The sequence below is a fragment of the Lolium rigidum genome, chromosome 2 (assembly GCF_022539505.1).
Source record: "Lolium rigidum isolate FL_2022 chromosome 2, APGP_CSIRO_Lrig_0.1, whole genome shotgun sequence".
Classification (NCBI taxonomy): Eukaryota; Viridiplantae; Streptophyta; class Magnoliopsida; order Poales; family Poaceae; genus Lolium; species Lolium rigidum.
The window spans coordinates 33,157,850-33,184,982 of NC_061509.1; the positions used below are offsets into that span (position 1 = coordinate 33,157,850).

Sequence of the window (27,133 nt, forward strand, 5' to 3'; positions counted from 1 at the left end):
AGAAGAAGTGACTTCAGCCTCTCCTTGGCCTTGTTCTTCCGCATCTTCTTGGGCAGGGCCTTTGGCCTCTGGATCTTCTCCACCTACCTTCTTGCTGCTAACCGGAATTATTTCCGGTGGAGTGTTTGCGGCAGGAGGGGGAGACGGATCAGCCTGAGGGGGAGATGGCTGAGGAGTAGGGTGAGAGGCACTTGGCGGAGCTGGAGTAGCAGGACCGACTGCCGGAGATTTCCTCATGTACTTAGTAATGGGCTCTTGGCGACCTCCGAGAGCTCCCAGAGGTCATCTTCATCTTCCGAAATTCTCTAGTTAATTAAATGATGTTCATCTTTTGCAGTTCGCTCTGTTAATTAAACAGAAGCTAGTTGGTTTCACTGTCTCCAAATTTGTCCTCTAAGATGTCGTTAATTAATTTTGTTTTTTTCTCATTGATAGAAATAGTAATGGGTACATAAGAGCATCTCCAGCCGCGTCCCCCAAAGCGTCCCCCAAAGGGATTTGGGGCGCGCCGGATAAAAAATGTGTTCCAGCCGCGTCCCCCAAAGCCCATTTTTGTCCGGCGCGCCCCGATACGGTATCCGGCGCCCCGAGCCCGTCCCCGTCCCACAGGGGACGCACCGGGCACGCCGGACACAACGAAAAGCGAGGCGGGGAGTGGCGGGGCCGACCGTCAGCGGCATGGAAGGCTAAAACCCCGTCGCCTACCTTTGGTCAAGCGATAACCTCGTCGGCGGCCCCAACAGCTGGAACAAGGATGGCCGCGCCCTGTTCTGGGGAGTTCCGAGGCGCACCCTCGAGAACGTCATCCGCGGCATCCGCAACGGCGCTCCAAGGTTGGAGATGCCGTCGTCACCGCCGCCATCTCCTCAATGGCAGCCGAGGAGGCTCGCACTCTTCATCCTCTGTACCGGCGCGATCGACGCCGTCCTCGTCGTACCGGTCGGCGCCCTACACCGTCCCCAAACGGGAGGTCAAGGAGGAGACGGCGACGCCCATCAACACGAGGCGTGGCGGCAGCGGCAGCCGGGGGCAGCAAGGGAGGCGCGGCGGCGCCCTCCTCATCCCGAAGCCGGAGGTGAAGGAGGAGTCGGAGGAAGCGTCGCAGGCGGCGCTGCTGGTGGAGTACGAGCGGCAGCAGCGGCTCATCGCCGGCAGCCGACGACCCCGAGGACTGCCCGTAGCTGCGGGCGGCGTTCTTGGCGTCCATCAACGACAAGGACGCCCGGAGGGGCGACCTCGACGCGGCGATCGCCATGTCCATCCGCGACTCCGGCAAGCGGCCGGTGGACCTCACCGACGACGGCGAGGCAGGACCAAGCGGCTTGGTGAAGGACGAGCTCGTCGACGAGCCCGTCGAGGAGCGCGTCAAGCAGGAGGTCGTCACCGACGACATGTACAACTTCCAGCAGTACTACGACGCCTCCGGCCGCCGCAAGTGGTTCTAGATTAGGTTTAGTTTAAATTTAGTGAAATTTCGTTCGAATCTATGTAAGTTTGGACGAATCTAAATCGAATCTCATTAAGTTTGAAATTTTCGAAATTTTGTTTGGTGTACGCGACTGGGGAAGCGATGTCCCCAAACGTCAATCCGGCACGGTTTGGGGGACGGTTTGGGGACGCGACTGGATCACATATCCCTATCAAGACTGGTTCATGCGCGGCGACTTCTTAACATGAGCGGAGCCAGATTGTCAAAAAAAAAAACATGAGCGGAGCCAGGGGGGACCACGTGGTCAAGAGGCAAATATTTCGAGACCCCCAGATATATTATGGTCAAGAGGTGTGTATGATGTGCTGTTTTCAGAGTCAAGCAGCGAGGTAGTGATTCAGTTGGTCACAGAAGATCCTTAGAGAAGTGAAAAAAAGCCTTTTGACTTTTCCCTTGCCTTCACACGACCAGCACACCCCTTCTCCATCACCATGTGCTTCACTTTTCTCCTGTAGCTTCTCTGCTCTCTCTCTCTCTTCTCTGGTTCGAAGGAGCCAAGCCGTTAGGCCCAAGCAGCAGCGATTTTGCTTCTTTTTCTTTGATTTGAAGCACATCAGAAGGCAACACAGGTACATAATGGAAGATCTTTCACTCATGTCTTCCATCTGCAGTATATTAATTTCGGATCTAGAAATTCTGGATTATTTGTTCCCCATTTCATGGATAGGATAGAAACTGGTATATCAAGAATTCAAGATCCATCCTTTTAATTCGTCGTGATTAATCTCTGTAGAATAATCATGGCAAGAAATAATCAGAAGACCATTGATTCGATTTATAAGAAGAAAGCTAGACTTATGCCATAGTTTGGATCCCAGGGACTCGTTTAGTTCATTAAACATTGACGATGTATGCTGTCTGGCTTCAAAGTACTGCTCTGATGATTTTTCAGAGCAAGAAAGGAACATTCTGAGATGTCAACTACAACATTATGAGCTTGACGTAACTACAAATCCAAGGTTTCAGAACCTTTCAAGTGTAGCTAGCAGATCTCTGTCATCAACTTGCGAAAACTGGAAAGTCGGTTGATTATTATTTGATTGATAGGCTGATTCGGCTTGTTCTTACTTTACCGGTCTCAAAATAAAATGGAAGACGGATTTCTAAGGGATTGCTTATTGATATACATCAAGAAAGAGATTGCAGTGAGGTTCTCGACCCATGAAATTATTGATGAGTTTAATACAGATAACCGCCGTGTGCCATTTGACTGAAAATTGTTAGTTTGGCGTCATCCCATTATGCATTTTGCTTTCATTCCATCTCTTGTGTGGATGTCTCATTAAATTATCAAAACTTGATCTCGTGAGTGCATTTTCTCCTACAACCATTAGTAGCTCCGCCGTTGCTTGTTGACTATGGTACCAGGTAGCTGTGTCTATCTTAATACGTGGGAGCTTGTTGGACCATGCGTAGCAATTTTCTACTGTGACAGAATCACAGAAAGTGAACTGTAGTATATGGTGCATGTTGATCGCCAGCTGAACTTGTTCTGAAACTAACCAGTTTGCTAGTCCAACTATCCCTCTCAAATGGCATACTGTATATATACAGAGCAACAGTATATTAATACCGTTCGAGACTGACTCGCGCTACTTGGTCTCCCATCCTCTCACTCTGCATCTCACCTATCTTGGTCTCCCTCTTCCCCTTGACAATCCCCAATTCCTCCACGGTTCCATCGCCTTCCACCGTGATTGCTCCAGTACATCACATTCAGGCGGATCCTGAGCAGGGCGAGGGGAGCCCATCTCCTCCAGTCGGTTCCACTGTCTCCCTTTGTTGCCGGTCTAGCAAATTTCATGGTGAGTAGTGCGAGTCAGTCTAGAACTATAATGACCGTGAATCGTGAGTAGTAGTGTGAGCTGGTCTTTCTTGGACGGTAATTTCATTTTTAGCCTTAGGTTTATCCTGTGCGCAACCTTGCATGTGTGCTGTTCCAAAATTTGAGATAGAGCTCTACAATTTTACCAAAGAAGATGCAGAAACTGGCCAACGAATTAGACTAAGACTTAGATAGATTAGTTCATGACTCATTTTCCTTAAAAAAAAATTCTCATTGATAAAAATATCAGTAGAGTACGCTATTGTATATTCGTATCAAGACTTGTCTCTATTTTAATTTGTGGGAACATGGGTAGAATTTTTTACTATGAAGGAAGCTAATTGCGCCTAGAGAGAGAAATGGTATATTATGCATGTTGATCACCAGTGGTTAGTTCAAGTATCTCCCTCAACTGGTTCTTGTTAAGTATGTCTCTCAATTGGTTCATGTTATGTTTTTATTTGTTAGGTGCCACTTATCCACCAGTGGGATGCTCAACTACGCAAAAAGTCGCGACTTAGTCTTCACACTACTAGAACAAATAATTGTTTGAAATAATGTACACATCCAGAGAGATCTGAAATTCTTTTTGCTAATTATTCATGCAATATTCTACATGCCAAGTTGCTTCCTTTGCCTAATTTCACCTACTTCTTCCTTTGCTTAATTTGATCAACTTTGCTCTACAGGGTTCATAAGTTCCCCACATCAATTATCGGCCAAAGTATTCTCCCAGCTAGCTCAGAACATCGTTAATTGACCAAGTTCTTAGAATACACACATAGCCATTTCATTGGTCAGTTCTCTGAACAGCATGGCCTAATCCTCCCATAGTCCCATGTCTTCCCTCCTACCTCTGATTCTCTGAAAAGCCTCAATGTCTCTGCCAGCTGTTGCATGGAGCATATCCGTCGCAGGCTGGATCATGTCGCCTATCATCTCCAAGCTTCTGGACGAAGTCTTGTCCTACTGCAAATCCAACAAAGCAGAGACACTTCGCCACCTGTTGACGGATGTGCTCCCTCGACTGACGCTTACTTTAGAAGCAGCAGAGGCCATGTACCACAGTAAACTATTTGAGGAGATGGTGAGGGGTCTCAAATCAGCTTTCTATGACATGGAAGACATCCTTGATGAACTGGAGTGCATTCGTCACAAACAACAACTAGTCGCGCAGAAAAAGTCGGATAAGAAGAAAAAGGGAAAAAATAATGTGGATGCTGAAGCTGGCCCATCAAACCAGGTCATTTCTTGATATCCTCAATTTTAGTTGTATAGATAGATGCATACTAGCTCATGCCTGCATGCCACCTTTATCCTAATCAGGTTGTATTGTATTTTGGTACAATGGATGTAATAATGTGGCTTATCTGGATAGGTTTTCTTTCATATGAGCAAGTCAAATATACAGAAAAATCTAAAACACTTAGACATATGAACATCTAAGTCCGTTGTGCTTGTGAAATTTCGTGGTAAAAATAAATTTAGGTTCGCACCTTGTATACAAAAAGTTTAATACTTATATAAATATCTAGTTTCTTTTACTTGTAAAGTTTCATTGTATTTTTTTTTAGTTTTACATGCACAAAAGTTTAGTGCGTAATATTTTTCCTTTTAGAGCATCCAAATTTGTTTTGCTCTTAGCTAAGGACGCAAAAGTGTTAACTTTTAAATGATACTTTACAGGCACATCGAAGGCATTAACATTTAAAACTTCTACTAAATATTCACTACTAAAACTTGTACAGTACTAACTTCTTCTATAAATTGTGACATAGTATATGCATATTCTATAAAGAAATGAATTTGCACGGCTTATTAATACTGAATTAAAGGCTCAGTGTACCTCTATCTCAAATGGGTAAAATCAAACCTGTCTCGGACGACTTATCGTAGACAGGTGGATTTTCACTGTCGGTGCTGGGTATCGGAACGATTTTTCACCCTAGGCCTAACAACGTTTTCTTTCTACATGTCTGTGATGTGGTCCATGTCTGACGGGAACAACACACATCTATGATGTACTGTAGTGATGTCCCATCCTGTAGCCATGTATGTTGCGAAAAACATGCATAGCTTGCATCTGTGGGGTTGATAGTTTCACCCAAAAAATGTGGCACTGTATGGTTAGGTATATATGTATCTGTTATACAAACTAGCTCTTAAAAATTAGTTTTATGTTTAATTAAATTCTACTTTCTACCAGACACAAGAAATGACAAGTCACAACTTGCACCCAAAGTTCTCAACATAACGATATGAACATAAGTTTCGTACAAATATTATTGAAATAAAGTAGACCTAGCACTTTAAGTTTTCTACCCCGGTCCTTGCAGCATTTATCCACCTGTCAAGGTAATATTAAAAAAATGTTGGCTCTAATTTTTTTTTTGAAATTGAAATGTTGGTTGATTTTGCAGGACATTAGTATTGAAGTGATTTTGGCTCTTCCGCGAGCTTTAAATCGTCGTTTGAAGGATAGCATGCTCAAGATAGAAGTCCTCCTTCATGAAGCACAAAGTATTATTCCACTCGCAGAACTCGTCGAGAAAAGCAAGAAGAGAGAAACAATCCAAAAAGATGTTTTTTCCAAAGATAGCAATAGTTCAGCTCCAAAAGTAAAGGTAACTGGCCGTGATGTGGATCGTGGCCAGATAGCGAAAATGCTTCTTGATACAAAAGATGATGTTGATCCAAGCTCAAGTGACAGTAAATGTTTCTCTGCAATTGGCATTTATGGAATTTCAGGGTCTGGGAAGACAACCCTTGCACAATATGTTTGCAAGTATGAGGAAAATCAAAACTATTTCAACCTTGTTATGTGGATTCATGTTTCTCAGAACTATAGTACACGTGACATTTTGAAGGAAATGTTTGAGGCAGCTTCAACGGATAAGCAAGCATGCCCTGATTACAGTAGCCTTGATGTCCTGGAAAAAGAATTGGAGAAGAAACTAGATGGCAAACGATTCCTCTTGGTACTAGATGATATCTGGTGCGATGAGGATGATGATGAGCAGAAGTTAGAGAACTTACTTTCCCCTCTGAATCGTGGAAAGAAAGGAAGCAAGATTCTAGCGACAAGTCGCAATAAAGATGCATTTTCAGATCTAGGTCCTGATGTGGCATGTAAGCTTTTTCCAATATGTGATTTGGATGATGATATCTTCTTGGAACTCTTCATGTATTATGCCCTTGATAGTAAAAATCCAGATGATTCAGATCAAATGGAGCTCAAAAGTATTGGGGCTAAAATTGCACCAAAATTGAAAGGTTCACCTCTGGCAGCCCGTACGGTGGGAGGACAACTACGGAAAAGACAAAACAATGTTGACTTTTGGAGAATGACTCTAGATCGGGACCTTCTGAATGAGACGATGGGGGCTGTTTGGTGGAGTTATCAGCAACTTGATGAGCAGGTCAGGCGGTGCTTTTCTTACTGCAGTATTTTTCCCAGAAGACATAGTTTGGACCGTGATGAGTTAGTTAAATTGTGGGTTGCGGAGGGATTCATAAAGACTGCTAATCCAGAGGAGGACCTCGAAATTGTTGGTCAGCGATACTTTGACGAGTTATTGGCAACCTCATTCATGCAACCAGGAGAATCAAAATACCATGGAGGCAAGTTGTGGTATTTTGTTCATGATCTTATGTATGATTTGGCAGAGAAGGTGGGAGGGAATGATTGCTTCAGAATCGAGAATGGCCCGATAAGACATGTTTCTCGTGATGTTCGCTATCTTTTTGTTAAGAATGGAGAAATGGTTACTAAGGAGATTTTTAAACTGAAAAACTTGCGCACTCTCATTATTCATGAATCAGGTAATAAAGTATTCCTGCAGAATGTGTTCAAGAAGCTGCAGAAATTGCGGGTACTGGCTGTAAAATACACATATGAGAAAACCAGGGGAAGAATATTGTTTGAAATCCCATCAATTATTGGTGACTTCAAGCATCTGCGCCATCTTGCTTTAAGGTTGCCCCCCAACAGCGAGCTAATTTTACCAATAACGTTAACCAAACTTTACCATCTTCAGGTTTTAAATTTGAAAGGTTACAGTGAATTGGAATTCCCTCCTGAGATGGATGTGAGCAAGCTCTCCAATTTGCGGCATATTAGCATGGATTCTCGTGGAATGGCATTTCCCAACATTGGCAGGCTAACATCACTCAAGACATTAGAACGTTTCAGAGTAAGTATTGAACATGGGTATAAGATAAAACAGCTGAGGGACCTGAACAAGCTTCAGGGCCGTCTGACGATTGCAGATGTTGGTAATGTTAAAAGCAAGAATGAAGCACATGAAGCAAATCTAGCAGCTAAGACACGACTGGCAGAATTGAAACTGATGTGGAACCACCGGTACGAAGGTACGACTCCACCAGAAGTTGAAGCAGAGGTGCTTGAGGGTCTTTGCCCACCCAAGGGTCTTAAAAGTCTGGAAATCTATGAGTACCGGGGTCTGACGTACCCAAGTTGGATGATGGGTGTGCAGAACGGCGGCCCAAAGTACATAAATACACTTCTTCTGGGCAAATGTTATCAGTTGGGACCTGCTCCCGAACTATTTGAGTGTTTCATTCATCTTCGTGAGTTAACAATTTGGGGAAGCTGCTGGGAGTACTTTCCAGACAACGTGAAGGACCTAAAGTGGCTCAAGAGCTTAACAATTGAGATATGCCTGAATCTTAAATTGCTTCCAGAACTTCCCCGTTCCCTTGAAATATTTACAATGGTCGATTGTGAGAGAGGCTTCACGGAGTCATGCAAACAGGTAGATCATCCAAATTGGCAAAAACTTCAGCACGTTAAAAATTGTCTTGTTTATCATTCTGATGAGTAATATCGGGAATGATGGCCACTGGACTTGTCTTGTTTATTTACTATGGTTTGTAATAATTGGGATGATGAACACCTTATTTTATGCATTTCCAATGGTTTATATATCGTGTAAGGATTTATGTTGTTGATTTTTTCTGATGGTTTGTCATATTGTGGAACGATGAATCCTGACAATTCTTCGTTTCCTGCGTGTCTGGTGCTTCACCTGCAACATTTTCTCTGGTTTAGCTGAGGTGATGGTTTCTTGGACCTTTATTTATCAACTGCTGATCAGAAAGCAATGTTTCAGAGTGGAAATTCTGCGCCGGGTTATTCCGGAGACAATGTTAAGAGAGCAACATTTTCTCTGGTTTAGCTGAGGTGATGGTTTCTTGGACCTTTATTTATCAACTTCTGATCAGAAAGCAATGTTTCAGAGTGGAAATTCTGCGCCAGGTTATTCCGGAGACAATGTTAAGTGAGCAAATTTGATTCTGGTGTTTTGCTGTTAGTATGTGCATCTCTTTGAATAGGAAATAAAATGAAGTGAGATGTCCATGTGTCGATATTGCTGGTAAGTCAACGTTTAATTGCTGCTAGTAAGAACGTCATTGGAATGAATTGTGTATCATGTAGCTTTCAGGGCATGTTTCACAATTTGTCAAGCCAAAGTTTTGCATATGTTTTGTTCTTGGCACACCATATGGCCCATCTGTCATAGGATGAAGGTTTTGCCAAGTTGTCACACTAGCCACTTTTGTGACTGCCACAGTTGCCGCAGGGAACAAATAGGCCATAAAGCTTTTCCATTTGAACAAAATTTCTAGCATTCATACAATGTTAAGGAAGTGTATTCAGTTGCACCAAAGATTAAGAGGAACCAGTGATGCTTGTTAACCTTTCCAGAAAATACAATCTATTCTGATAAAATAATACTAATGGTAGGTTCAACACCATTTGATTTACAAGCACATTGCGAACAATGTTGTTATTTCATACAGATGTTCCGATGCACTGCAGCCTGGCATCAATTGCATATAAACACACAAAGCAAACTACAAAGCAGCAACAGATAAACACACACCGTGTTACTGTGGCATACATTACAATACCAATGCAGCCCTGCAAAATACTATTGCAGACATATATTTTGAGGTTCCACATGAAGGATGTAAATAAATGTTTTCAGGAGTAAATACTCTTTTAAAATAATGAATCACTGGCTCTTGAGTATCTCTAGTTCTCCGAGCTGAAGGAAGCATCGCCGCTAGAGTCGCTCTCGTCCTGCATGCGCTTCATCTCGTAGGCCCACTCTAGCCCAGAGCAGTAGTGGAGGGGAGGGTTGAACCTGTGGTCGTTCAGGTCAGGGGGCAGGAATGCGCCATTCTCAATCAGGAACCTGACCACCCTCTTGTTCCTTTCCTTGGCAGCAATGTGGAGAGGAGTCCCTGAATTGTATAAAGATGGAATCTTAGTCCTCCAAGGATAAAATAAATTTAGTTAGGTAGACAAAAAAATAAACATGTTGATGTAACCTATAGAAGCTGCATAGCAGAAACAAAATTGTATTGCAGAAGGTTCAGTTCAAATAATAATATAATAAAGGCATGATTATGCTAGAAGAAATATGAGACTCCAAGGGTCCAGTTTCAGTTGAGGTACACAAATAAAAAAGAAGTAACAAATAAAGTTGCATAGCAGAAAACTGTACTGCAGAAGGTCCAATCGAGATATAATGTATGAAGCCATGCACATGATTAGCGTACTTGAAAAGAGAGAACAATTACGGTCTGCAAGCAAGCTACGAGTAAACCTCAGCTGCACAGCTAGTAATGAAACAAGGAGACTGCAAAAAGTTGGCCACTATAACAGATAGTACAGGCAGTTAAGCAAATGCATCAACCCAAAACAATAGATGCAGAATACTATAAAAAAATATGATAAGCTCGTTTAGAAAGGTGGAACTGATAGCAGAACGACCAGCACAAAAAATAAAAACTCAGAGAGATGCAGGCAATCTTACAGCCACAAGCTCCTTTTGTGCGAGCATCGATATTAGCGCCGCGCTCCAGTAGTTCATCCATGACTTTGACATGCCCGCCCTGCGCGGCAAGGTGCAGCGGAGTAGCACCAGGGGACTTTGGTCCCCATGCGGGAGCATTGACATCCATCCCTTCTTTCAGGAGACGTCTCACCTAAGGAGAAGGGCGAACATGTTACTTCGGGAGCTTGATTGCTAAGAAAATAAAGACTGCACGCGCGGTTAAGTTGTCCGTGACAAATGGCTTAGGATAAGTAAAACCATATTTTCCGATTTGTAGACGAATCTAGCTGCAGATGTGATTCCAGGAATAACATGCCCAAGGTGCATGACTCGAAATCCAACAATTTGTGTAGTTTGTACTTGAAACTAGCCAGAGAAATCAGCGTGTCTAGCTAGCTACTAGACTAAGGCACGCGATTCAAAATCTAAACATGACTTTGGTGAAGCTGGATGTAGAACATCAATTTAGACGCCCCAAAGATCATAAAAAAATGAAAGAATGGCTTCCTTATGCCAGAAGATGATCAAAGAATGAACGAATGGCTTCCTTATGCATGCATGGATTAATATAAAAAAAAACAGCTATGGTATATGCGAAATGATGATCTTGCTCCGATGCAGCAGCAGCTGTGGTGTTCTCTCAATTGTTCCCATGTGTTTGTGTGTGTTTATGTTGACACCGTTGACACCATCGCCTAAACATAATACTAGCTCTGTAGCAAGAAATTTCAACGAGAAAAAAATAATACTAGGAGCCAAGGCAAGCAGCATGCGTTACCTCCTTGAGGTTGCCCTTGCGTGCGGCGACGTGGAGCTGGTTCCAGCCGCGGTCGTCGGCGTCGTCGCCGGCGGCCCGCACCCGGGCCATGCTGAGGGAGCTGCGAAACTGCACCATATTCTATACTTTGGATCCAAAGTTAACAAAGGAGACGGGGAGACGAGCAATCGAATCAAACTTGGAGGGGGGAGGAGAAATCGAGGAATCTGAGAGGGGAAATCGAGGAATCAGGAGGAGGAGGGGGAGGGATTTAGCGGGAGTAGTTGCCCATGCCGGCGGGTGCGAAGGGATTGAGTCCGGGGCCGAGCGCGCGGAGGTTCTTGTGGAGCATCGGCGACGAGGAGGAAGACGACGAGGGCGGCGGCGAGGGGCGGCGCACCATAGTATGGGTGATCAAGATTTGGGGTGGATCTGGGGGCAGATCAGAGGAAGGTGAAGAAGGCGGAGTTGGGGATCATATCCTTCGGATCTTTGGGTCGGATTGATTTCTGGAGGACGGAGCGAGAGGAGGAGGAGCAAACCCTAGGAGGAGGACAAACAAGGAAAGAAATCCAAATCCAATCAATCCCCTCTATCTCTCCTGCGCTCCCCTGTTTTATACTTACATCGTAGAAAAAAAAAAGAATATTATCGCCTTTTCTTTCTCGGGCTACTTACTAGTAACCCAGGCCTGCAATGGCCCACGTAAGCCCATCGATCCTCCTCCTCTCCTTCCCCAGCCCCATCGATCGACCGATCCATCCCAGGAACGACGCCCGCACGCCATGGTAGTGATCATTTCACAATTTGCGAGCACGGTTTCACCGATTCATTTATGGCTCTAATCTTCACTTGCCGCGGATACTCTTAACGAACAGATGATGAATGCCATGTAATGTAACCCCCAAGGACGATTCCTGTCATGGAAGACATGGTCGATCCGTCATTGCCGACAAATTAACCAGACGCATCAGGAAATGGAATCAGTGGTTGAACCACCATATGGAGGGCAAACGGATGACGAGAGCATGTCGGTAGTCTATGAAGAGCCGGACGAGGACGAGGAGTACCAAGATCCCCAAGCTAACATAGAGGTACGTTATTACTACGTACCACACTATGAACATTCAGTTCATGGTCACTTTTATTACCTCCATAAATCTTTACATGTTCTCTCATTTGCTTCATAATACTTTTTCTTTCAAAACTAATGTTTTTGCAAGATGACTGCAACAAATCTGACTGTGATGCTAAGCGTACAGGTTTGATCCCCTCCACAAAAAAAATCATGCTATTCTTGTTTTCTTCACATACTTTCATAGATATTCATCTCTACGAAGACATGAGCAACCTATCGTTACCATCGGACATCGATAGCGAGGGGAAGCCGCCGGAATGACAGCATTGGTGGGATAGATCTGTCATGCCGAGTAGCTCTAGCTCCCCACCAACAGGCGGGAAGGAGGAGGAGGCGGAGACCGTCACCGAGGACGGCCAGGATGAGGAGGGGGACACCGTCGCCGAGGACGACCTGGACAAGGAGGAAAAGGAAGAGGATTCAGATGTAAGGTGGACACGACTGAATGTGGAGGAGGCGGCCGAGGAGGCAGCGGTGGCAAGGAAGGAGGCAAGGGCCCGGGCAAGGACGCAGGCGCACCATCCGTTCACGGACGACGACGAAGACCTCGATGACCACTCGGCGAAGGGGGACTCAAGCTCGTCGGCCACGTCGACCGCCAGTACCTCTTTCCCATGAAGTGACGAGCAGGAAGTGTGTCCATGAGGATGACGAGGGGGGAGTTAGTTTAAACCTAGCAACTTGTTTTTTTAATTTGTATGCTTAATTGTCACAGTTTGTATGTTTAATTGTTCGAACATTTTTTGACCATGCGGATATAAATGTGAATAATGTCTGGAGTTTATATGTTGCACATGTCCTCCTCTTCACATGCCGGCCTCGTCGGACGAAAGGGTTGCCCCCGACGTAACCGAATATTTCGTGCATAGCGACCATTTCGGCGTCCGCAGGCCGACACAAACGAACGTGTGCGGACAATTTGAGCGTCCGAAATCCGTCGGTCCGTTGGAGGTTCCCTAAGGGAATTTCCAACGGACGATGGTCGCTCAGCGATCATTTGCATCCGTATGGTCAAAAAATGCACCAGGCTGTCCGCGAAGACGCAAACCTAGCTCAAATATGCACCTCGGATGCGTCTTCGCGGATGCTGAGTGTCCGCTCGCGTTTGGCGGACGTTTTGTTGGGTCCACCTGGCAGTGATCCATGCTCGATGCGTCTTCTCAGCTGCGCCAGTACTGGCACCGAAGCGTTGCTTCGGCAGTCTATGATATGTTAGAAAATATAAAATATTATGCTTTAAACTATGTGGGTTGGGCCGCTGGAGGCAATCCCAGGCGTAAACGGATGTGTAGATAAAAACGACTATTTTCGCGTCCGCGAGGCGACCCAAACGGATACCATAATACAAGCCCATGCCTGCAATGGCCCACGTAAGCCCATCGATCCTGTTCGCAAAACCATCCTCCTCCTCCTCTCCTTCCCCAGCCCCATCGATCGACCGATCCTAGAGACGACGCCCGCCATGGTAGTGATCATTTTTCGGGGGATTCTCAATTTGCGAGCATAGCCCACCGAATTGCATTCTAATACTTATGGCTCTAATTTCCACTTGCCGCCAGGGCTGCGCGGATACATTTCACAAACAGATGATGAATGCCATGTAACCCCCAGGGATTCCGCCAGTGATGGAAGACATGGTTGATCATGAGATGGAATCCAATGTCAAACCAGCACATGGAGGGCAAACGGATGACGAGAGCACGTCGGTAGTCCACGAAGAGTCGGATGAGGACGAGGAGTTTCGAGATCCCCAAGCTAACATAGAGGTTACCTCGTACCACACCATGAACAATCAGTTCATGATCACTTTACCTCCTCAAATTTGCACATGTTCTCTCATTTGCTTCAGAATAAATGTTTTTACAAGAGAGCCACAGCGTGGCAAATTACGGCCTAAGGCCCTTCGATAATAAATGTTTTTCAAAATCAATGTTTTTACAGGAAGACTGCAACAATTCTGACAGTGATGCTAAGGGTACAGGTATGATCCCCTCCAAAATAAAAAATCATGTTATTTATGTTTTCTTCTGGTGCTTTGATAGATGTTACTTATGTGTTCTCTAACGGCGATAGCTTCTCCGTGGCAGAAGAAGAACCTCCGAGCAAAATCGACCTATCCTGCTTTTCGGGCATCCTGCACCATGACCCGGATGAACAAAGCCGCAGCTGCTGGACGGTACCCGACAGCGCGCTCTTCAAAGTCCGTAGCAAGAACTTCCCTACCGATAAATCAAAGGTCTAAATCTCCCACATTATGCTTACTAGTTTATTTATGAAGCATATTAGAACTAGAGCACACTCACATTAAAGTTACAGATACCTGCGCCAAGTTATCTCATGGAGCTTGCGGCGATCGACTGGTTTAAGGACACCAAGCGCATGGATAATGTTGGCAGGCAGAAAGGGTGTGTTGCTCAGGTAAACATGATAATTTACCAGAGAAATATCTAGTTAACTTTGTGAATCTTAGTATGAGAAGAAAACCGTTGTTTCTGTCTGAAGTGTAAGAGAATAAAATTGAGGCCTTGTTCATTCTTCCATTGCTCATGTTACCGGCTTTGTAGGTTGCTGCCGAGAAAGGGATGCACACGTTTGTTGTTAACATACAGGTGGGTTATTCTTAAAAGATTCCTCGGTAATATTATCTTCATGCCGGTGAAGACCTCTGTCAAACTTCTTTCCAAAAGCATACATGTTTGGTGAAGTTAATTATCCCATCGCAGATTCCTGGACCAATTCATTACAGCCTAGTGATGTACTTCGTCACAAATACCTTGGAAAAGGGATCGTTGCTGCAACGCTTCTTCGATGGAGATGATGAATTCCGCAATAGTAGACTGAAGCTCATGCCGGGAGTTCCAAAGGTCTGTTTTCAGAAAAATCTGCTGACTATTATGTTGTACTCTTCAACTCCCTTTTGCCTCAACAAATGAGAAAAACGTCTTCAGGGCTCTTGGATAGTGCGGCAGAGTGTCGGAAGTTCCTCTTGTATATTGGGGAAGGCCGTCGATTGCAGTTACGTGCGTGGTCCGGGGTACTTGGAAGTAAGTCATGTGTTTTTTTCTCAATCTCATGTTAATAGCAATAGGATGACCTCAGGGACAATGAGTACTCATGAAAGTTATTATTTCCAATTTTTAACATGTAATGCATCTTTATCGGGTTTTTTCTGCAGGTGGATGTTGACATCGGTTCTTCTGCGGTGGCCAATGGAGTTTTGGGCCTGGTGTTTGGTGTTGTCACAACATTAGTAGTTGACATGGCTTTCCTAATACAGGTAAGGGGACCCAAATACCAATGCTGAACCCTAAGTAGACTTAAAAACAGAAAATATAGTCCGATCGTACTTTGTTCCTGCAGGCGAACACGTACGACGAGCTTCCGGAGCAGGTGATCGGAGCGGCTCGGCTGGCCCACGTCGAACCGGCGGCAGCAATAGTTCCTGACCTCGACAATAACAGTGACAGTAAAGATAGCAGCAATGACGACAACGACAATAACACTTCCTCAGAGGATGACTCGCCCAAGAAAACCAACTGATTTTTCTTTTCTTCGCTCACAGATTATTTGATTCTTCTATTTACCCTCTTCCGTTAGTCAGCTCAAGCACTGCATCAACTTGCAGCCTTGGCTTGAGTTCGGAACTTGAGACAAGTATTAATTTTTACATTTCAATTTTGCACTTCAGTTGTTGGTATCTGGAAGCAATTGGATGTAGATTACATGCTCGCACAATACAGATTGATGAATACGGCCTACTGTATTACAAAGTATATATTTGAGACGGTATTGATTTGTTTTCATTATTTTGTTACACTACATTTTTTCCACATCAATTTTTGGTTTTGCAAAGCAATTTCCTGTTTTTTTAAATGGGCACTTTATTACTTTGAGCAAGCAATTTCCTGTAGATTGCTCGGTCCCAAAGTCCCGATGGATGAATACACTTCACTTCACTGTATTCCACAGCATATATTACTATATATCCAAGAGTTGATATTCAAATGAGTATGGTACATTCATCAGGTTACTGTTGGTACTTCTGCATATGTTGTTTCTCAAAGAAAATAGACCATTTTGTTTGTTTCGTGGGCTTAATTAACAATGTAATGTTCATTCCCAACTGTTATGATACCGTATTCTGTGGTTATGGACCCATAATTGTACAAACATGGTCTTCCCCTCTTTTGGAGAGACGCCCGGTTCAAATTCAGAACAGGGAGTAGAGGAGAGTGGGCACAATTGGATGTCCAAAACAGACTTCACAAAATTCGATGGAACCGATGTGGGAATTTGGGATAAAACTTGCAATACATTTTTTTCAATTGTATGACATAGCTGGAGGGTTCAAGGTGTCCCCTGCTATTATGTAGATGCGGGACAGTGCTGCACAGTGGTATCAAGCATATAAGTTGGTCACTCCATGACACAATTGGTCCACATTTAGTGCAGATGTGATTCAGATATTTGAAGGAAATGTTTAGATGGACAAGATTAGGGAACCGCTTAATCTGGAAGCAAACGTGCTATGCTGATGAATATAATTTTGTTTTCACATATTGGTGTACTAGATCAGGCTGTATGACCCACATGTTGGAGGAATAATGCTTGTGCAACAATTCATACTGGGACTGAGTGTTGAGGTGCAGTTACCTGACGGTGTTGCTGAGGCAGCAACACTTGCTGCAGTACAGGAAGGTGTGCTAGAGAAGGTAAACAGTGGCACTCTAAAATTTATGCAAAGAAGTCAAGGTAAAGCTTTCCAAGAGGAGAGAGCTCTAGATGACCACCCAATCAGCAGAAGTTTGAGAAGGGGGAACTATGGAAGGTAAAGGAGAGAGATAATGAGTAAGTGTAGGCAGATGTTTGCACATTTTCATTAGTGCAATATTCCAGCCGGAGCTCAAGTAAAAGCCTTGTAGGCAACTGGAACCTTGTGTAATGAGGTGCTGGATACTTTGGTCGCTCACGGAGGGGTGAAGAATCTTCTCGCAGTCATCTGTCACTGAATGCATTGGCATGATCCACAACCCTAAGACAATCCAGTTTTGGGCAGTAGGTGACAAAGTAATGCTACTTATGTTGGACTCTTGCCAGCTCCCACAGTTTTGTGGACCAGACTTTGGTGGACAAGTTAGAGCATCTCTAGCAGATCCCGCAAACGCGGCCTGCATCGCTTGTATGCGGTTTTTGGCGAAAAAACGGACCAGGGTAGATCCCGCATATCCGCGAAAACTGCAAAATATTTTGCAGGCGTCGGCAACCGCGGCTCCCGAAACCGCACAAAAGCAGTTTTTGGTGCCCTATGCAGGCTGGACTGCATCGCGTGCGAAGGGAAAGCTCCCCATTCTTCGTTCCCGCACACAGCCGCCGCCGCCGCCGCCGGAATCCCCCTCGCCGCAGGTTGCTTGCGCCGCCATGGCCACCACCGCGAACCCCGCCGCGAACCCACCGGGTCCCCCGCGCTCCGTTGCGGGGATCGAATCGACCGCCACCGCGATCCCCAACGCTCGATCCGCCGCCGCTGCCACCGGCCAGCTCGATGTGGCCAAGCGCAAGCGGCTGGGCACACACGTCGTCGCCGGATCTTCGTCGGATGCTCCTCCTCGAGCGGCATCCAAGGGCAAGGTGTCGGGGAGGAAGGGCGGCGCCAACAAGACCGCGGCGGCAAAGACGGCGGCGAAGAAGGCGCCGGTGAGGAAGAAGGCATCCATGGCGGTGCTGAATGCGGCCACGGCACCCGTTCCCGCCGACGGCGACTCGCCAAGGTAAAATTTCCCCCTTTCCCCCTTGCCGACGGCGGTGAATTTTGACGCCGGTTTCTCTTCCGCAGGCCCGTCGAGCACGAGAGCTTCGTCGGCATGCTGAACTCGGCGTCGATCGACATTGACATGGAGCCGCTCGGAGAGGATTACGACGAGGCCGCGGTGGACTATGAGATTGGCGTGGACGACGGCACCGATGTGGAGTGCGAGGAGGTGACTCAAACCGAGGGGTGACTCAAGAGGACGTCGTCGGCGTGTTGCTCGATGCTGCACCGGCGAAGAACAAATCGATCCGTAGCTCCAACTACAGCGAGTTGGAAGACGCGGCTTTGATCAATGCGTGGGAGTCGGTGTCGATCGATGCCGTAACCGGCACCGATCAAACCGGCAAGCGCTATTGGCAAAGGATTGAGGATGCATTCTTCCATGCCATGCCGCGCAATGCTACAACGGCGCCACGCAGCTACCGATCGTTGCAAGGTCGTTGGGATGTGATCAAGAACGCGGTGAGCCGTTGGAGTGGGTGCCTCGAGCAAGTGAGGAATGCCCCTCCTAGCGGCACCAACATCGACGATTGGGTAAGTTGGTCGCTCACTTCATGGCTCTTGTAGGATGTCATTGCCCTTTGTGTTTACTCACTTCATTGCTTTTGTAGGATCGCATTGCAATGGAGAGGTACAAGCAAATGCCCGCTTCGAAAGGAAGAGCATTTGCGCTACACCATTGTTGGAAATTGCTTGAGTTTAGTGAGAAATGGAAGCTGCGGGACAAAGAAGCACCACCGGCCAAGGGTGCATTGTCACAATTGGATGACAATGAGGATGATGTGCTCACACACAAGAAGAACTCCGGGAGGCCGGATGGAAACAAGAGCGCGAAAGAGAAGCTAAGGAGGCAAGCCGAGGCTGCGGGGTTGAGGGAGAAGATTGACGAGATGATGAAGTCCAAGGAGCATTTGGTGAACAAGGCATTGGAAACAAAAATGTTGATCATGGAAAGGAAAAGCCAAGAGAAGCAAGCCAAGTGGGAGCTACTCCGGCAAGATGAGCTGCGCAAGGCTGCCGTCGAGGAGAAGAGGGCTAATGCCGATGAGAAGCGCGCCATGGCCGAGCTCATTGCGGAGGAGAACAAGGTGATGATGATGAACCCCGGCAACATGGATGAGCTCACAAAGGAATGGTGGAATCTATCTAGGATGGAGATCTTGGCAAGAAGAAGAGAAGCGGCGGAGGCTCGCGCTGCTGCAGAGGAGGCAGCTCGTGCGGCGGCAAGTGGTGGTGGTGGCGGCGGCGGCGGCGTCGATGACACGGTGACGCGTGGTGGTGCATGATTTATCATCGAGTTGCATCGCGTTATCTCTTTTTTGTTAGTCATTGTCGGCGTGCTCCATGTTTAACTGCTGATCGTGATTGTCATGTTTGAATTCGGCTGTATTAAAACTTTGCAGATTTTGGGGCATTTCGTCGAACACCTTCGAAATAAGGGACAAACCTGTTTTGCGGTTTAGTTTACAGTTTCTGTACATGTTTCGGCCGAGCAGATCCCGCATGCGAAAACCGCATAACAGCATATTCGGGAATATGCTGTTATGCGGTTTTCGCATGCGGGATCTGCTCGGCCGGAGCAAATTTCGGCCTGCATATCGCGTTTTTCGCGGCCTGCATACGCGCGTATGCGGTTTGCGGTTTGCGGGATCTGCTAGAGATGCTCTTACACAAGTTACACTGCAAGATAACTTGTACTATTTCACCAGACTTTGGAGATTCCATGATGTATGAAGGAACGATCAGTCATATGACATGGTGGCTTCACGATCACACCTTCTCACATGATATAAGAGTTCTGCCGTTGGGAGACTGGTAGCATCGTCGACATGAACTGACTCAAGAAGTGGGGGTTGGATTGAGTTCACCTGTCAGCAACAACAGATCAAGTTGCAGGGAAGATTGGTAAACACACAATGAAAGTTCAGGCAATACCTCCAATGGAGGATATCCATGCTCGATATTCAGGTGTTCTATGAACCGCTAGTCTACCCCATCATAGTGTTTGATCATGCATCTCCACTAGATATATGAGAAAAGGAAGGTAAGTCCAGTCAGGGCTCTTTGAAAGAGAAACATATAGCATCCTTGTTAAGCTGTAACACACGTCCTCCCTTTAGTCGCAGAAAAGGGAAATGGCGTGGCAAAAAAGAACTACGTGACACAAGAGCCAAAGTGGGCGCAGCCGACAGCTTCTTGGGAGATGTCATATCACACCGGGAATGAAGGAACTACATGCCAGTTTGGTGCTTCAGAGTTCAAACCGTAACTATACATCACAAATCTTGCTAAAAATCATCCATCCAAACCATAACAAGCTGAGAGGAAAACTACCGAACTGACTGTCCAGATGCAGTGTTTTATGAAACAGACTAGCAGCACAAGCACAGGCTACATTTTCATCAGGATTAGGAGACGAAATCCATCAGGTGCCTACGGAGGAGGAGATCGGGCCAGCCTTGTAGTTGCGGCGAGACATCATCATCGCTGCTGGTTCTCCCTCCGCCGCACGTAGCGGGTCCTGTCGTTGTACCTCGACCTGTCCGACGCCCTCTGCGGCACAGGCTCCACCCGCCTCTGCCTCTCCGGAGATCTCTGCACAATCTCCCCATTCACAAACAGCTCGGCTGCACACAAATACATCGGGAATAGAGTCAGTTTCTCTGATCCAATACTTCCATCAATTAATACTCGAAAGGGTATAACACTACAGGCAAACATTTGTCCGAAACATTCACAAGCACATAGAGCAAGGCACCCGTATCATGTTAACATTATACGGATGGCATGCTCTTTGAGTGACTGACCATGGTGGACGCCAACTTGCGCTACATCGATGACAATGTCTAGAACAACTGACTAGTATGTGAACTAATTAACAGTACAGTTGCATGCAAACCAAGACAAAGTGAAAACGCTAGCTTCAGCAGATGGCTGTTGGACAACACAAATTACATGCCAAAAAATAGAGGGGCATGGTGTTGTCCTATTAAAGATAGTGGTGTGGTGCAAAGGACAGAAATGCACCTTGAACAAAATCACCTTAGAGTGTTTAAAATAGCCGGCTACCGGATATAGCCGCGGCCTCCCAAAACAGCTATAGCCCGGCTATAGCCTGGCTATAGCCGGCTATTTAAGGATTTTGACACCTTTTAGCGGGCTAATGCAGTTAGCCGCACCATGCGGAAAAGGCTATAGCGGGCTATAGCCCGGCTATAGCCGGCTATTTTAAACTATGCCTTAGACCAGAAAATCTAGTTAATGCTTTACATTATTAGCTCAAATAGAAATAATGTATATACGACTTAAATGCCAACTCCCATTTGATATGGTAAAAGCACCATACAGAATACGTAACACCAGAGATATCACTCTTATCATCTTTAACAATGTTTTACGACATTTCATTGGTAGAAAATATGTAAATAACAGGGAGTCTGTTTCGTGATAATTTCTCGACCCACGTGTATGACCACAATATAACTCATTGTACAGTGTGTTTCATGATAACTAAAGATGGATTATGTTTCATGATAACTTCTTGCTACCAAAACCATTGTTCCATTAGCAACCAATGCAAGAATCGCTCATTAGACTCCATTGATTCAGCCAGATTGACCAGAGAACAAAGGTCAACAGCTGAAGAAACTTACAAAAAAAATTTTTTAGACTAACAGGAAGTCTCCCCGATTCCGTTAGCAAAACAGTGAAACCATAGAGAGTTCTGGAACTACAAGCAAGATGAGACATAACACAAAAGGTAGAAACCAATCAATACCAGACTATACACAATGCTGAAAACACTTTATACTGTGCATTAATACTGTATCATACAAATGCTCAGAACAGTCATGGCTCACTGACAGATTAGAGCAGCAAAAGTTGTAATTAAAGAGGGAGTCTGTTTCGTGATAACTACAACTACTGTACCCACGTGTATGACGACAAGAAAACCCCAGCAAGGAGTTCATTAGCTAAGAAATTAAAGATACTGCCAATAGGTTGAATAGCCCCACTACAACGGAAGCATTTAAACAGCAACAGCAAGATAGATATACTGCAAGTCTAAAATCTCTAACTGATCCAAAATGGTAGGACCGGAAAAACTAGCTCCTTCCACTGACAACGGATCAAACCAACAGTAAGATTTTTTTAATCAACATGTCATGTTTAAACAACCAAGCAAAGAAAGGCACCAGAAGATGACTCCAGATTATTGAACATAATACAGCCAGAATTACCTCCGTAGTCCTTGTGCTCAGGGTCCACATACGAATCAGGGAGCACGAAGAGAACACCAGGAATCCCTGAAGTGCAACAGAATCAAACAGATGTATTTAAGACACACCGGAATCCCACTACCGGAAGGAGGAACATGTTAGCTCTGGCTTTAGATGTAGTAGATAGATGGCATGTAAAATCCGTGAACCTTCGAGCTTGTTGGACGTCTCCTCGTCGATCTCGCACCCGAACCCGAAGTAGCGCTCGCACGAAACGTTGTAGATCTTCTTCTTTGCCTCTTCCTCGCTGGGACACATCCAAAGACAGAACAATATCAGATCATGGCTGCCAGCGGCGAGGAGAGGCGAGTGGCGGGTACCTTCCGAGGACCTTGGCGAGGGTGTGGACGTAGCAGTCAATCATCTGGTGCTTGGATGCGCCGTCCCCGCCGGGCTTGTCCATGACGATGAGCCAGTGCTCGTAGTCGCAGCCGGGGAAGAGCGGCGCCATCTCCGTGGGCGCCCGGTCGCCGTCGGAGGGAAGAGAAGGCGGCGGCCACCGGGCGCAGCAGGTCCATCGCCTCTGCCGCTGCCGGGGAGGAGAGGTGACGGGAGAGGAGCAGGCGGGAGGCGGAGGAGAGGTGGCAGCTTGCGGGCCATGGTGGCGGCCATGGGAACCCTAGCGGGGAGGCTTGGAAGGTTCTGGAGGGTGGGGGGAAATGGGGATCGAGCCGATCGAGACGAAGAGACCTGGTGGGGGTTTAGAGATGGGTTTCTTACAGCCCACTAAAGACCATGCGAGTTTGCTTGATTTGACAAGATGAACACCACGGCCCGAACGTACCTGGTCCTTGTGGATGATTCACAGGGTGAAGAGGGATCCTTGGAAGTAAATCACAGCTGCGAAATCCATTGATTGACTAAAGAAACCGGTTAGAAGACCCCGTTCTGGGTAAATTTGCTATAAAGCACTTATTCTTCTGGTGTAAATTTGCTAGATCTATATGGTCAACCATACAAATATGTTTACCTTAAACAATATTTTACGACATTTCATTGGTAGAAAATATATAAATGCTTGCTACTAAACCATTAGCAACCAAAGCAAGAACAGCTCATTAGAATTCATTGACTCAACCAGACTGACTACAGAACAAATGCCAACAGTTGACAATACATACAAATATCGGATTGTAAACAATGCCCAAACAACTTTTTATATTGTGCATTACTGCATTATACACACCACTCATATCACTTGATACTGTGTGTTAAGCTTCATTCCTCACCCGAGATGGAAAAGAGCACCAGCGGTCGTAACTTGCGGTCATACACCTGTTCATAACACTTTCATGGCTCACCAAGAGTTGTAATTAAAGAGGGAGTCTGTTTCGTGGAATTTCTTGACCCACGTGTATGACCACAATTTAACTAATTGTACAGTGTGTTTCATGATAACTAAAGATGGATTATGTTTCATGATAACTTGTTGCTACCAAAACCATTATTTCATTAGCAACCAATGCAAGAATCGCTCATTAGAGTTCACTGATTCAGCTAGATTGACTAGAGAACAAAGGTCAACAGCTGAAGAAACTTATAAATATTTTTTTAAGACTAATAGGGAGTCTCTGGCGCGCGGGGGAGTAGCCGTCGCCGCCGGGCCGCCGCGCCATGCCCCTGGCGCCACCGAGGCGGTGGAGGACGAGGAAGGAAGAGGAGGCGGCCTGCAGGGTTCTGGAGGGGGGAAATGGGGATCGAGCCGATCGAGACGAAGACTTGGTGGCATAGTTTTAAAAACCGGACCGGTGAGTGAACCGGCGAAGTGACTGGCTCACTGGTTCATCGGTTCAACCACTGGCTCAACTGGTTCAGTTGCGACAAAAAACCGCTAAATTTAATAAATTATTATGCTAATCTTGAGAAATATTAGCATGTAATCCTATATATTGTATTTACTTCTGTAGTATACCACAAATCAAACCTAGCAGAGGTGTTATTGGGTCGCAGGTGAGCAGTTTTGAGCATTGTCACAGGTCATAGGTTCTAATCCTGCCAAAAATGAAATATTCGTATACATTTTTTCTGGTTTTTTGCTAATTAGACCAGTGGCACTTAGAAAACCGGACAGGGTGTCGGTTCTGGTTTTTTCCGGTCGGACCGCCGGTCCGGTCCAGTTTTTAAAACTATGCTTGGTGGTGGGGGTTTAGGGATGAGTTTAAGCTCTTTTTGGGCTTTCTTACAGCACACTAAAGTCCATGCGGGTTTGCGTGATTTGACAACATAAAAAGGTAATAAAAATTACAAGCAAATCTTTGGACCACCTAGCCACCACTATAAATACCGATGCGAGGTGCGTCACCGTCCTCGCCTCCATCACCGGAATCAGGCAAAGCTTATCGTAGTAGAGTTTGTTGTAGTGGACAAATGAGAAGTCGTTGTGCTCAGGACCCAAAGGACCAACGCATGGCAACCGTAGATCGGAAGAGACTGACCTAAAACCACAGAAACAAACATGAAAACCGAAATAATCCCATTAGATTTGCCGGACACACTACTCCACGCGCTCTCCGTCGATGCAAGACGAACGCGACGAACCGCCGGAGCGAGGATAGGGCGGAGAGGACCTTATTCTGACATCGTGATTTAGCCGCCGCTCCATAGTGGTATCTTTGTCGAGGGGTAATTCTCACCAAAGATAAAATTGTAAAATGCAATTGGCAGGGAAGTAAAACATGTGTCTTGCATCACCATGATGAGACTATAAAGCACTTATTCTTCCGGTGTAAATCTGCTACATCCATATGGTCAACCATACAAATATGCTCTACCTTATACCCACCACGGATCGTTTGGAATATATTCGTCAACTGGCTCAACAACGTGGATCTTAGGTTCAAACTACTTATTAGGATGAGATAAATTATCGTTATTTGGTCGCTATGACTATGTCAAAATGACAAGATTTTTAATGATCGATAAAAATGCTTGTCTTATGCATGTCATCTATCGGTGCACAACTACGCTCCATTTATGGTCATCTCTATAGCGTTTAGAGCATCGCGATCTGTTTACGGATGTATCTACATGGTTGGAGGATACGGCAAGAGATATTTTTTCCCAATATGAACGGCAACGTAATCTAGGAAATTGCCGCCCTTTACTTGTAGTTCATATCATAAGTACTTGTAGTCTTGTAGAGAGGCTACGTTTTGTAAACTGAGCTTGACTCTGGTGGTTAGGTTCCTTATGGTGAAACCAGTCCACCTACGTTTAATTCTCAGACTTGGCATAAGTGTTTGCATTTACCTCGAATTTGGTTTCGGTCTTGGTCCTACTAATTTAAATCCCTTAGATTCTAAAATCTGACTATTTACGTCAACCACCACTAGCACCCCATCATTAGAAAAGAGCATAAACTAAAGAATATCTCTCGTGTACAACATGCAATAACATACTTATGTCTATCTATTAAGCCACCTGTTGTTAGGTTTAATTAAGATGGAAAGGAAACCTTCAAGTCTCAGGTCCTATAAAGAAATAAGTACCTATAACATATCCCGTGACATTTGGCTTCGAAGCTGGGTAGAAGAAGTCAGCTTTCCTCGCTGAAATGGAGGGGGTTTGTTCGGCTATAAACTTTTGGTAAACACTACATATCGTAGTCCGATCGGAAGCTAAAAATCGGACCTATGGAAAGCCACCCATCGACAGTACATCGTGCGGGTCGCATGCGTGAAGGCTTCCCACAAAAAAATCCGGGCCCGATAACAGCGCAGGTTGCCTACCTCAACCCCAGAAATTCTACGCGATAACTCATCCCCAAATCGATCCAAAAAATTAGGGCTGGATTGCTTCTCCAAATCCACCTAATGTCGCTGCATTTTCTCTCCCCACCACACTGCTGCTCATTTGTCCCCCGCGCCACCACCTCCTAGCCCGGCCAATACTAGCGCTTCCATCCCTGCGTCGGCACGCATGGCGCTCCACCGTGGGAAGATCTTGACAGGCCGACCAGGCTACAGTTTGCAGGCAGCGGATCAGAGACTGCTTCCTTGAACGATTACACGAACCTGTAGGAGGTAATTGCAACTAACCTAGGTTTCAGGCTACAAGCAAACGCTTAATAAATCACCTTCGCGGCGTTAGGGACAACTTGCAGCATCTAGGTGGGATTCATGGCAGAGTCCAATCCTACTAATATCGTGTAGATCACACTTGCACTAGCTCGCAAGCACCCGCTGACATAGGCATCCCAAATGGGCCTGCCTAATATAGTACCCGGGGTTTATTGAAGGCCCACTACCCGAAGAATAAGAAGACTCGAGAGCCCAAGATGTATTTAAGGAAAAGATAGAGTTGTAATAGGAAGTGTTATTTGTAATCTGGCGGGATGAGTTAGAAACCGTCCCGGACTACTGTAATCCTTGTATAGCACGAATCCCTCGGCTCCACCTATATAAAGGGGGGTCGAGGGACGAAAGATCATCGAATCATTGTCTGCAAACCCTAGTTTTCATATTCGTCGAGTACTTTTCGGCTGAAACCTTCGAGATCTACTTGCCCTCTACTTTTAACTAAACCCTAGCCTATAATTCATAGGCATTGACAAGTTAATCCCTTGTCAATTGGCGCCGTCTGTGGGAATTAGAGGCGTAAGGATCTGATCTCGATGGCACGTTCAAGATCTTCGACATCGTCAACCGGGAGCAACACTATGGATCGAGGTAAACGGATCGCTACTGGTCCTGTTGATTTTGTTCCTCACCCACCCTCCCGTTTGGATGCATATGCGTATCTGGCGGAGCCCTTGGAGATGACGTTCGGAAGGTTCCACTTTCGCGTCAAGAAAGAAGGATCGTATCGTGTCGAAATTCCAAATTCGTCGGGATCGTCGGCGGTCGATTCTGAATTTTCAAGCTATGCATCATCAAGCTGAGTCAGAAGAAGAAACTTCGGCAACCCGCTACGTCGGCACCGGAGCAAGAGAGAAACTCGCCAAGATCTTCGGCAACGCATCGTACGGGTC

The 27,133-nt window shown here is 45.7% G+C and overlaps 4 protein-coding genes and 1 pseudogene across 7 annotated transcripts; 3 read left to right on the forward strand and 2 right to left on the reverse strand.

Moving 5' to 3' along the window:
• Positions 1–1,934: 1,934 nt before the first annotated feature.
• Positions 1,935–8,285, forward strand: LOC124691532 (putative disease resistance protein RGA3). Of its 4 annotated transcripts, XM_047224817.1 has the most exons (4): positions 1,935–2,058; positions 3,783–3,873; positions 4,004–4,557; positions 5,735–8,285. In XM_047224817.1, exons 3-4 carry the CDS (start codon positions 4,192–4,194, stop codon positions 8,156–8,158), a joined length of 2,790 nt encoding a protein of 929 aa, XP_047080773.1. In that variant the 5' UTR covers positions 1,935–2,058; positions 3,783–3,873; positions 4,004–4,191; the 3' UTR covers positions 8,159–8,285. The 4 variants fall into 4 exon arrangements, with proteins under 4 accessions (XP_047080773.1, XP_047080772.1, XP_047080775.1 ...); XM_047224816.1 differs by lacking the exon at positions 3,783–3,873; XM_047224818.1 differs by lacking the exons at positions 1,935–2,058; positions 3,783–3,873 and adding an exon at positions 2,553–2,634.
• Positions 8,286–9,035: 750 nt separating this feature from the next.
• Positions 9,036–11,519, reverse strand: LOC124691533 (phytochrome-interacting ankyrin-repeat protein 2-like). Its single transcript, XM_047224820.1, has 3 exons — positions 10,959–11,519; positions 10,160–10,331; positions 9,036–9,584 (listed from the first exon to the last, which is right to left on the reverse strand). The coding sequence occupies exons 1-3, from the start codon at positions 11,073–11,075 to the stop codon at positions 9,373–9,375; spliced, it is 501 nt and encodes a 166-aa protein (XP_047080776.1). The 5' UTR covers positions 11,076–11,519; the 3' UTR covers positions 9,036–9,372.
• An 841-nt stretch (positions 11,520–12,360) lies between these two features.
• LOC124689460 lies at positions 12,361–15,615 on the forward strand (annotated as a pseudogene).
• Positions 15,616–18,080: 2,465 nt separating this feature from the next.
• On the forward strand, positions 18,081–19,170 carry LOC124689461. Its single transcript, XM_047222986.1, has 2 exons — positions 18,081–18,418; positions 18,496–19,170. The coding sequence occupies exons 1-2, from the start codon at positions 18,272–18,274 to the stop codon at positions 19,168–19,170; spliced, it is 822 nt and encodes a 273-aa protein (XP_047078942.1). The 5' UTR covers positions 18,081–18,271.
• A 937-nt stretch (positions 19,171–20,107) lies between these two features.
• Positions 20,108–24,766, reverse strand: LOC124689462 (multiple organellar RNA editing factor 2, chloroplastic-like). The gene is made up of 6 exons (XM_047222987.1): positions 24,732–24,766; positions 24,449–24,599; positions 22,485–22,693; positions 22,314–22,411; positions 22,126–22,191; positions 20,108–20,511 (listed from the first exon to the last, which is right to left on the reverse strand). The coding sequence occupies exons 1-6, from the start codon at positions 24,764–24,766 to the stop codon at positions 20,366–20,368; spliced, it is 705 nt and encodes a 234-aa protein (XP_047078943.1). The 3' UTR covers positions 20,108–20,365.
• Positions 24,767–27,133: the final 2,367 nt, after the last annotated feature.